General features: G+C 48.8%; 1 protein-coding gene across 1 annotated transcript in view; it reads right to left on the minus strand.

Moving 5' to 3' along the window:
* GFOD1 (glucose-fructose oxidoreductase domain containing 1) overlaps positions 1-4,138 on the minus strand; it is a 123,229-nt gene extending 119,091 nt beyond the window's left edge. The window contains exon 1 of the mRNA XM_032247671.1: positions 3,221-4,138. Within this exon, the coding sequence (XP_032103562.1) occupies positions 3,221-3,473 (253 nt within the window). The 5' untranslated portion in view covers positions 3,474-4,138. The remainder of the gene's footprint in view (positions 1-3,220) is intronic.
* Between the last annotated feature and the right edge of the window lie 7,584 nt (positions 4,139-11,722).

The following is an 11,722-nucleotide window of genomic DNA, read 5'->3' on the forward strand; positions in this document are numbered from 1 at the left end:
GCCTTTTTTTTTTTTTTTTTTTTTTTTTTGAGACAGAGTCTTGCTCTGTCACCCAGGCTGGAGTACAGTGGCATGATCTTGGTTCACTGCAACCTCCACCTCCCAGGTTCAAGCAATACTCCCGTCTCAGCTTCCTAAGTAGCTGGGACTACGGATGCCCACCACCACACCCAGCTAATTTTTGTATTTTTAGTAGAGATGGGGTTTCGCCATATTGGTCAGGTGATCCACCCGCCTCGGTCTCCCAAAGTGCTGGGATTACATGTGTGAGCCACAGCGCCCGGCCAGGACCTGACTTTTATGAGGAACAGAGACTTTCAGATGGCATCAACCAGGTTTGGGAACTGATTCTAGGGCTAAGATGAAAAAGGAATAAAGGACAACCCCAACAGTCTCACCTGGGCTGCCATGATCTATGAAGTGGAGCCAGTATAGCTGATGGAAGAGGAAGAAATTACTCCGGGGGAAGCAGAGTGGTGGGTTCAAATCTCTAGCTGTAGGTCCAGGAGCAATGTGACTCAGGTCTCTGAATCTCAGCTGCTTCATTTGTGAAATCTATCTTAGAGGATTATTTTAGTCATGAAATGAAATGCTTTATACACAGCACTTACCATGCTGCCTGGCACACAATACATACTTAATAAGAGGCAGCCTTGGACAGTGTAGAAAGTGCACTTGGTAGAACTGCCTCTATAACAGAGGGATGCTTCACTCACTAAGGTAGGGATTTCGAGGAAATTTTTAAAAATTAAAGGAGGACATGTGTGATTTAATCAATCTGAAGTTTCATTTCACTGTGGTCCCTAGTCAGTGCCTTACTTTGACAGGCCTGTGACCAGTTATGAGTGTAGAGCCACAGACCTGTCACCATCACTGGGCAAGCAACTCAAAGTCCAGGCCTTTACCAGGATGAGTCAGAGTGGCTAGTTTCAATTCCAGGCAAACACTCTTATCTATACACTCCTAACAGCCAGGCCAGACTGATAACTGTTTGGGGTTTTTGACTTCCTGTGTTGTGTGTGTTGAACCTTCAACAGTGAATGCATAATAAACCAAGATGACCACCCCACTGTGCCCTCGCAGGGACACCCTGCAAAAGAGGGAGTTAAAAAAAGAAAAAAGAAAGGAACTCAAAACCTACCATAAAAACATGAACAAAACCCTATTCTGTCATCACCATTATTAAACTAGGTCTATTGTGCCTCTTATCATTGGTTTTGAAGAGGTAACGGACATGTCTTGTTAATGAAATAAAAGCCACAGGGATATTTGAAAAATAAGAACAGAAGAAGTATCCAGAAATGTCTAATTGGTGTCACATCTCTTGAAACCAGAGCCCCCAAATATTTTCCTGGCCAAGGTACCAGAGACAGCCAGAAAACAAGGTCATCCTTCTTCCCCAAATTGCCACCCTTCTGCTCTAAGTTTGCTCTGTGGGTCTGAACCCAGGACAGAAACCACCATCTCTATGGTGGAGAAACGATGTTACAATATGGCCTTTCTGATATGACCAGTCCTAAGCTCTCCAGTATAGGCAAGGCTCACGAAGGATCAGTTTTGTACAAATTGCACTAACAGAATCAATTATACCATAAGATGGTTATAAAATATTTGATATGCAAAAAGCCAATATAAACAAGGGAGATGGCCACCCAACATACCTGTTCCATCAAACAGAAAATAAATATTGGCCAGACTCGATGGCATTCAATTCAAGGCCACAGAAACATGCCACAAAAGCCAGACACTTAATAAAATTAACTGACAATTAAAACTAACAATGTGGGCAGCCTCCTTAGGAATTCTATCAGATATCACCTCTAAGTCAACAGACAAATAGCCTGATAAAAAAATCCCTTTCTATGGAGAAAGAGTTTCTACATTCTGTTCATGGCTCTTTGAAGATAGAAATAAAACACATGTATTATTTCACCTACCCAGAATCCACACCTATTTTTAAAAAATAAAACAGTCTTTCCAAGACTACATAACTTCCGGTTGGTTTCTGGTTCTTCCCTTCTAATCTGTTCTACTATATGCTGCGTCTGGTTATAAGCTTTATTCTTGTTATGAGCTTTGTGTTCTTCCTGACCAATAGAAACCTGAACTTTCAAAGATGAGCTGCTAATTTTCTTGGAATTGTAAGATCAAGCAATCTTCCTGGGATTGTTTTAGGTTATGCATAAGAACTGATGATGAACAAAACATGCCTTTCTCTTTTCCCTGGGCATGGGCTGATACTCAGAGATTGTTCAGACTGCCAGGGAGTTGAGAAGAGCAGGGACTGGATGCTGAGGCACCCTGAACGCATCTCCAGCCCGCGGGTCAACTGTGCCTTCAGAAACTATTCCTGAAGGCAATTGGGGGGGCCTTTTCTGATGCAAAGCATCCATGCCTCTGAAGTGACTCGCCCATCCCCCTAACAATTTAAAATCTACTCCTCTAAATTGGGGCAGAAGACATTTCCCGGGAGGCTGCAGTCAAAAGTTAAAACTCCCTGGTTTTACTAAATCAGTCTTTACTAACCTATGACGCCTCTGAAAACATTCTAATACAGCTCCCCCATCCAACCACTCCCACCATCCTTGCCTCCAGCGCAGACGAAATAATTCCAGCCGATGGTCGCATCTCCAATCTCACGCTAAACTCACAGTAGAAAGAAACAAACGACCCTAGCAGGGCGCCACAGCTGCTGAAGGGCAGGTCCTCTATCACATCCAAGAAAACCCGAGACACGTGTGCGGCCCTTTATTCAGGCGTTTCTGGGCGCGCACTCGCCTCTCCCAGGGCGCGCGCGCGCACACACACACACACACACACACACGGGCGGAGAGAGAGAGAGAGAGAGAGAGAGAGCGAGAGAGAGCGAGAGAGAGCTGAGGACTAAGTTTCCTCTTCTCGCGGAGCACCCCATTCCCTGTCATCGGCATCTGATCTTCCTGGTTCGGATCCCCGGAACACACGCCTCCTCCAGCCCGCACCCCCCTCACGTGGGGAAACGCGTCCAAATGGTGCCAGGAGGGAGGAGGGAAGCGAAAACGTGGGGAAGGCCGGGGAGAGGAAGGAGGGAGCGATGAGTCGGATCTGGGATCTCAGATCCTGGGGGCAGCGTAGATGCAGGTTAAGCTTCTGGGATGTGGATAGGGAAAGGCAGCGGGAAAGGAACCCAGAGGTTAAAGGGCGGGGGTGGGACGTGGGGCACGGAGTAGAGGTCGCTCACCCAGGGTTTTGACAGCGATCTGTCTGGTGAGGGGCGGCGGCAGGTTAATGCACACCAAGTCCACGTCCTGATGCAGCAGCACCTCGTCAATGCGGCTCGTGTAGAAGGGGACACTCATCTCCTTGGCCAGCTCCTCCGCTTCTTCCTGCGTGCGGCCCCACAGCGCCTTCACTGCAAAGCCCTCGTCTTTTAACAGCGGGATGATGACACGGGCCGTGAGGCTGGTGCCGAACACGCCCACCCCGGGAAGCATGGCTGCTCAGAGCCGCCTGGTTCTGCTTCTACTCGGATCTCCAGTCCAACAAGCGCACACACCCACCTCTAGCCAGTCCTGCACCCGGCTCCTGCAGCCAACCTAGCCGCTGTGCGCCAGCCGCCGTGCACCGGGCAAGGCGCCCAGGTGCCCAGAGCGCACCGAGCTGCAGGCGGAGCAAGTTCCGGGCGCCTCAGTACGGTGACTGCGGCAGTGTCCACCACGCGTGGCTCGCGTCCTTCCCGGAGGCGGCGGCAGGAACCCCCTCAGGGCGCCGCAGGCTTCTAAGCCTCTCGGAGCCCCGGCTCAGGCGGCGCTCCCGCCGCAGCGCCAGCCCGCTGCGTGCGCCCCGCCAAGGCCGCTCCATGGCCGGCTCATCCCCGCGGCCGCGCCGCCGCAGCCCGGGACCGGCTCTCTCCCGCGTCGATTGCGCAGCCGGCGAGTCGCACACACAAACGTCTACACCCTGCCAGAGCACGGACCGGCTCCGCTGGGGAGTCTTCTTTCTCCTCCGCCCTCCGCTCAGAATGAAATAATCCCGCGGCCGCCGGGAGGCCGGCTAAGGATGCGGCCCGGAGCGCGCCGGACTGGGATCCCGAGCTGCAGCGCGGCAGCTGTGGCCACGAGCCGGCGCCAGCCTCCTCATACTGCTGCCATGTTCGCTCGCCGCGCGGTTCGGGCGGCCTCGGCCCCAGGCCGGCTCGGGCTCCGGGATCCCGTGGGGACTAAGGCGGAGTTGGCGAGTTTGGCTGTCAGCGGCCGGTGTTCCTGCACCGCCCTCGCCGCAGCGCAGCGCGCCATTGGCCGCCGCGCGCCGCCCCCGCCCCCGCCGCCTCCAGCTCCCGGTGCGCGCTGCGCCGCTGCCCCGGGAGCCCAGCCCGGCTCCTCCCCGGCCCCGCCTCGCTCGCCTCTTGCCCCTCCGCTTCTTCCCTTTCTTTGCCCTCACCATCTCCTTCTCCTCCCTGCTTCACTCCAAACCCCGCCCCAAGCAAGCAAATATCTGTCGAGGCAGAGCGCGCCCTAATAGGTTAGTCGCCTGTCCCTTGGAAGAGAGCAGTGGGCGCCTTGGCCTGGGGGAGGTGAGGGGACCCGGCGAGGTGCGAACAGCCAGTAATAACAACCTCTGCTCCCGGAGCGTTTCCTGCGTGATGAGCATCATACTAACGCCTTTCTAGGCATTGTCCCTTTAAGTCCTCGCAGCAATCTAAGGTTATTGGAAACCCATTCTACCAGTGATGTGAATGAGCCCCAGTGAAGGCTAAGGTGACATGTAAGCAACAGGCCTGTGATTGGAATCCAGGCCCCAGAGTCTGGGCACCGAACCGCAGACTTCTATCTCCTTGCAAGCCAGCCTGCTCCCTTCGTGTGCCCCTGCTCCAGCCACGCACGCACTGTTCAGCCGCCTTCCTCCAGACAGTCGGGTCTTGGCTGGCTCCCATCTGCCTCCCACCTCCCCCGCCCCTACACCCGTACCCGCGCCCGCGTAGACACTGTTGTGGACCGCCGCAGTGGAGCAGGGGTCTCCGAGGCCACTGCGGCACGTGTGTCTCGAGTCTGGGTTTCGAGACCGATACGTAGCTCTGGCCAGATGCCACGCCCGCCTCCTGCCTCGGCTCCTGTTGCCGTCGCCACTTCCCGCAGACTTTACGTCTCCCAGGTTGCCCCTACCTCCACCCCCCTGCACCCTTCCCAGGCCCTCGAGGGGAGTACCGAGGGGGGCTGGCCAAGGCTGGCTTTGCACCTCTGGAGCTGTGGGGACTCTGCATCTGTCTGATTTCCCGCCATATCCTTGGCACCTGGCATACTGCCTGCCCTGTATGTAGTAGGCGCGCAATAAACATTTGCTAAATAAGTGAATGCACATTCATTGAATGCCCGCTTTGCACCCATTTGGTGCCAGGAGGGGGAACTCAAAAATGAAAGGCACGTCTTCTAACCGAAGGTCTCTGGAGAGGTCATGGGTCAGGTCATGTTCATCCCCTGTCTTCAGCACTGGGCTCAATGTAGAACATGGTCTGCCACAGCACGAGTGGAAAACGTGATACTTGCAAGCGTTTGAAACAACTTGTAACAATTGGCACTGAGGCAGGGCGCATGGAGAGAGTGGGATACGAAAAAAAGCTGTGTGTGGCAATGCGGGGTGGAGGCTGACCTAGGGCATTAGAAGAAAGGCATGAAGGACACAGTGCTGGGTGGCTGGCAGCAGCCTGGGGAGGACTGAGAGACAAAGAACGGTGTTTCCCTCACCACTAACAGGCTTCTTTTGAGCAGAGGTTTTGTAAGAAAAAAGGCAGGAACACCTGTCTGGGCACAGGGGCAGGCAGTGGTGTCAGATCCAAGAGACGGGATATATCACAGGCTTGTCACATGTCAGAGATGGCCAGGCTCTCAGGAAGCTGGGAATGTGCAATTTGGCATAGTGGTCAGAGCACAGCCAGAGCCACTGGCATTGACTTCTACCTCTGCCATTTACTCGCTGTGGGACCTTCAGCAAATCACTTCTCTGCAGCACAGTCTCATCTGTAAAATGGGTGGGTAATAGCAGTATATGCCACTAGGGGTTTTAGAGGATTGTATTCATTGATATTTACAAAGTCCTAAGAACAAGGCATGGTGCATAGTAAGTTCTATATAAATGTTAAAGAAAGAAAGAATGGGTCTATTACAGATGTCATTTTTTGATGAGAGAGACCATTGTACAGTGCAGCAATATCTAGCTAATAAGACGGAGTTTTGTGTGTGTGTGTGTGTGTGTGTGTGTGTGTGTGTGTGTGTTCTTTTAAAGAGAACTCTACCCCTAGCCTGAGTATGAATACAAATGGACCTTCTAAGCCTGCTGTGGTGGCTCACACCTATAATCCCAATGACTGGGAGGCCTAACCAGGGGTATTGTTTAGGCCAGAAGTTCTAGACCAGCTTGGGAAACATAGCAAGACCCCATTGCTTAAAACATTAAAAAAATTAGCTGGGCGTGGTGGTGTATGTCTGTAGTCCCAGCTACTTGAGAGACTGAGGTGAGATTGAGCCCAGGAGTTCGAGGCTGCAGTGAGCCTAGCCTTGATCATGCCACTGCACTCCAGCCTGGGCGACAGAGGGAGACCTTGTCTCTAAAAAAGAAAGAAAAAAATACCTTCCATCTATATAACATCAAAGAAAATGATCACACTTTATTCTTACTAAAATCTGTAAATAAACATTATTATCCTCATTTCATAGAAGGCAAAACTACGTCCGGCTAGCAAGTCTAACTTAAAGGTTTAAAACAGAACACTCCACTTCCAAGCTTACTCTCAAGCCATTCCTCCCTTGTCAATAAGCAGCATCACCAGTTCACCAGTTGGCTAAAAGTCTTGGAGTCATCTGGTCCTCATATCCTTCATAGCCAGCCATCAGCAAATCCTGTCTGATCCCCTCACAGAATGCACCCAGAGTCTGCCCACATCTCCCTGGCAGGATGGAAGAGTCCAAGTCACCATCATCACTGTCAGACCACCATCCTTACTGGTCTACCTGCTTCCAGTGATGCCCCTGATTGTTCATATATCTCATAAAAGATGAGTAGAATTATGTCCCATTATGCTTGGCACCTGCCAGTGAATACCCAGCACACTTAGAATAAACTCCAAAGGCCTCAGCATGCCTGAAAGACTCTACCTGGCCTAACCCACAACCCCTTGCATCTCATAGCCTATGGCATACCACCCCATACCCTGCATCCCAGCGCTCTGGCCTCTCTGCTGTGCTCTTTACAGACTGAGTTTGTTCTTGCCTCAGGGCCTTTGCACATGCTGTTTTATTTGCCTAACACCCCATTCTTTCCCCCCGACAGACACACACACACACACACACACACACACACACACACACACGAGACTCCTCTCACTTTGCTCAAGCCTCTGCTCAGACTGCCTGGCCTGACCATCTCACCTAAAATGACACCTCTGTCATATTTCATCCCTTTGTCCAGCTTTATTTTTCTTCATTGCTCCTGTCACTGCCTCACATTATATTATATGCCTGTCTATCTTTTATCATTCATTTACCTTGATAGGTTACAAACTCATTGAGATAAGAAGTTTGGGTGTCTCATTCACTTCTGAATCTCCAGCGCCTAAAATTGTACCTGGCACCTGCTAGATATCCAATACCCATTTGTTGAATGAATGCTTGCACATTCTTCTAACAACCATGTATTGTTATGAGTTAATATTTATAAAGTCATCAGAACAGTGCCAAGTGCCACGTGCAAGAAGGACGCTTGCAAGGGAGATGCAAGGTGAAGGAGGACAGAGCCCCTGCCCCCAGGTTGCTTATGCCTGGCAGCCCATTGGTTGATGACATGAATTGACCATGGCAACACGGCATGGTGCACCGGTGAGACTGGTCCACATGGGTTGATTTGGGAGCAGAGGAGGGCTCTGAAATCTGAATGGGAAGATTGTGAAGACACGCACTGAGAAAGAAGTGAGCTGGGCCCAGGTTTTGAAAGACTTGCTGGGGTTAGCCAGAAGAAAGAGAGGGGAATATTCTAGACAGAGGAAAGCATGAACAGGCTAACTCAAGGTGGAAAGGTGTGTGTGGAGGCCAGAACTTGGTGGGGAGAGTGAATAATCAGATTGGTGTTTTAGAGCCATCACTCAGCCTCCAGTACAGAGGGTGGCTTGTGAGGGGCCACTAGACCCAGCCCTGTGGGGAGCCCACTGCAGGGACCCCAGAGTGAGGGAAAGAGAACTAAGAAAGGTGGCAGCTATGGGAATGAAGATACCTATGCAGAGATATCATGAGATAACAAGGAGATGAAGTCTCCTGGGCCTGGCAGCTAATTGGACATGGGAGAAAAGTAAAAAAATTATTGGTGTGATTTCTCAGCTTGGGGCTAGTGGAGAAGCTGGGCGTGCACTTGTGTCCTCACTAGTTAGGCAGGTCTTGCTTCATCCTTCCTGGGCATGAAAGGATTACTCTGAGCATGCATCTATTCTGAACTTCTGATGATACAGAACCTTTGCATACACAGTGCCTGTGGACATGGTCCCCACAGACGAGTCTGATTCTTCAGGTTCTTCATACGAAACCCTCTTAAACCATGGATCCAGAGTCCCAACCTGGAACACAACCTGAGGTTTTGACATTTTAAAACAGTTCTGAAAATAAACCTAAAATGTTCTTTCCCCTCCATCCATGATTTAGCTGCCAGCCTCTGCTATTTGCATTTGTGTGAAGATTTTAGGCCCATTTGAATGTTATTGACAATAAATCTCCAGCCTGGGCAACAAAGCAAGATCCTATCTTTACTAAAGCTTTTTTCAAATTAGCCAGGAATGGTGTGCGTGCCTGTAATCCCAGCTACTTGAGAGGCTGAGGCAGGAGGATTGCATGATCCCAGAACCTGCAGGTTGTATTAGCTATGACTGACTGCACTCCAGCTTGGGAGACACAGCAAGACCTGTCTCAAATAATAATAATAATAGTAATAATACAATGAATTAAATAATTTATTCCTATCTCTACGATAATAGTAAAATGGAATTTCTTCACATATTAATTCAGTTTAATGATAAAGTATTTTTCACTATAAAAGTCATTTGTTCATATTACAGACATTTTAGAAAGTAAGATGAAGTCTTACTTTCTAAGTTTTGCTCTTTAGTTAGATTTATTTATTGTTCTTTATGACACAAAGTAGAAACAGGCTTTGGTTCTTTTTAGCTGACTGTCCGTAAATGCCCAGTGTTCTTATAAATCTTAATATCTGTGGAATGAAATACTTTTGCTCTTCGTGGAATGATAGCTTTGTCAGGTTGAAAAAACTTGAATAGCTATAGCTGCTGAAGATCTTTGAGCAGGTCTATAAACAGGTCTGATATTCATAGCACTGAGACATATTCCAGAACTAGTTTTCATCAGGAGAGTTTTAAAAGTACCCATTCATCATTATTACATTAAACTCTTTGTTCTTTCTGTTGTTAATAATAAGTGCCACTTACTAAGTGTTCATTATACATGACGCACTAAGTTAACACTTTTATTTTCCAAGAGATGGGAGCTTGCTATGTTGCCCAGGCTGGTCTCGAACTCCTGGCCTTAAGTGATCCTCCCGCTGTGGCCTTGCAAAGTTTTGGGATTACAGGGATGAGCCAACACACCAGGCCCAATTTTTTTTTTTAAAGCTAAGCCCTTTACATATATTTATGTTTAATTGTTTCGGGAGGATACCATTATCCCCATTATTACAAATAAAGAAACCGATAGATTTTTTAAAGTTTTTTTTTTTTTTTTTTTTTGAGACGGAGTTTCGCCGTTGTTGCCCAGACTGGAGTGCAATGGCGCGATCTCGGCTCACCGCAACCTCCGCCTCCTGGGTTCAAGCAATTCTCCGGCCTCAGCCTCCCGAGTAGCTGGGACTACAGCACGCACCATCATGCCCAGCTAATTTTTGTATTTTTAGTAGAGACGAGGTTTCACCTTGTTGACCAGGATGGTCTCGATCTCTTGACCTCGTGATCCACCCGCCTCGGCCTCCCAAAGTGGTGGGATTACAGGCTTGAGCCACCGCGCCTGGCTGATTTTTTAAAGTTAAGTAATTTCCCTGAGGTCATGAAGGCAAGCATTTGGACTAAGTCACCTGACTTCAAAATCAGAGCATGTGACCACTGAGCATGCTGCCCTTGAACTTACATTAGATACCACAGCCCCTATTTTCCCCTACAAGCACTTGGTCCCTGTAGGGAAGGGAAGCACACTTAATTCCCCTTCCCCTAATGCAGGTCCACAGCCTCCCTAGACACAGACTCCCCACAGGGGGTCACTAGAGCTGCCATCCGGGTCAGGAAAAGCAATACTGTGGTGGTGGTGCTGCTTCTCAGGGACAGAGGCACGGGACAGTATCGGCCACCATAATCTCTGCCTTGGACTACCACAGTAGCCTTCTAAAAGGACTCACTGTCCCTCTCTTGCCTCTTGCAATCCATAGATAATCACAGAGCTTTCAAAAGCATCTCTCATGAAACTGACTTGTTTAGAGTCCTCCCCGCTCCCTGCCCTGTGCTGGCGATGCCATCTAAGCCCCTGAGCATGACCCAGGCGGCTGTGCTCTGCACTTCTGCTGCCACCCACTCTTGACCTGATGCCCCTTCCGCATCAGTCACACTCACCTGCCTTGATTTCTCAGTCATGCCTGGCTCTTTCCTGTCTCAGGACACCTGGACTTTCTGTTTTCTCTTCTGAGAAATGCTCTTCCCTCAGTCCTTCATTCTCCTGGCTGCAGAGGCCATTTGGGCTCAATTCACATGTTGCATCCTTCCCACCCTATCGAGGTAGCCATCCTTCCCAAACCCCTGCTGCTGCTCTCCAACACCACCCTGTTTAATTCCATTCATAGCACTTACCACAATCTTCTTTGAGTTTGCTTCTTTGGCCCCTGGCTGGAATATAAGCCTTTTGGGGCAAGGGATCTTATTGGTTTATTTCTTGCAATATCCCAGGGCCTAAAACAGTGCTTGGTACCTCGCTAATGCATAATAAATACTTACTGAATGAATAAATTAGCCACACATCATGAAAACATTTTCTAATGTCATGTAATAGCATGACAAAACGCTTATAGCATGACTTTGGATTTACAAGGCCAATCAATACTGTATATATATTATGATCACATCTACATATTTTTATCTTTGTGTTATGGTAAAAATAGACATAACACAAAAGCTACCATTTAAATTATTTTAACTGTACAGTGGCATTAAGTAATTCACATTCTTGTGCATACAACTATAAATTTTTAAGAATAAATAACCTATAAAATGAAAAGTAATACACCTTTGTCTACATTTCCTGTTTTTCCTTACAATCATGATGAAGAAAAGAAACCATTTAAATGTGTGAGTGAACTAACAGTTCTGGTCAGATCTTTAAGCATCCCTTTCCTCTCCCATTCTGAGTACATGAACTCGTCAAGACCTAGTAACTAGCTAGTTAGTAGTCCCCTGAAATGCCAAAAATAAAAGTTGACTCAAGTAGGTTGTACTGCAACACATTCCTTATCTGTGTCACCCACCAGGCCAAGAGAAGCCTAGACACTCTGACTCACCACCAGCCAATCCATTGGCTCTTGGAGAATGGGAATGGGCTTAACGTCAATGTACAGAGGTTTAGGCATCACAGAAGCTTCGGTGCAAAATACGGAACTTTTCTTTTTGGTGTGTGAAGGTCTCAGGGTGCTGGGCCTCTTCATGCATATAACTTCTCTG

Source organism: Sapajus apella, unplaced genomic scaffold, assembly GCF_009761245.1.
Source record: "Sapajus apella isolate SASKATOON/1434 unplaced genomic scaffold, GSC_monkey_1.0 scaffold63, whole genome shotgun sequence".
NCBI lineage: Eukaryota > Metazoa > Chordata > Mammalia > Primates > Cebidae > Sapajus > Sapajus apella.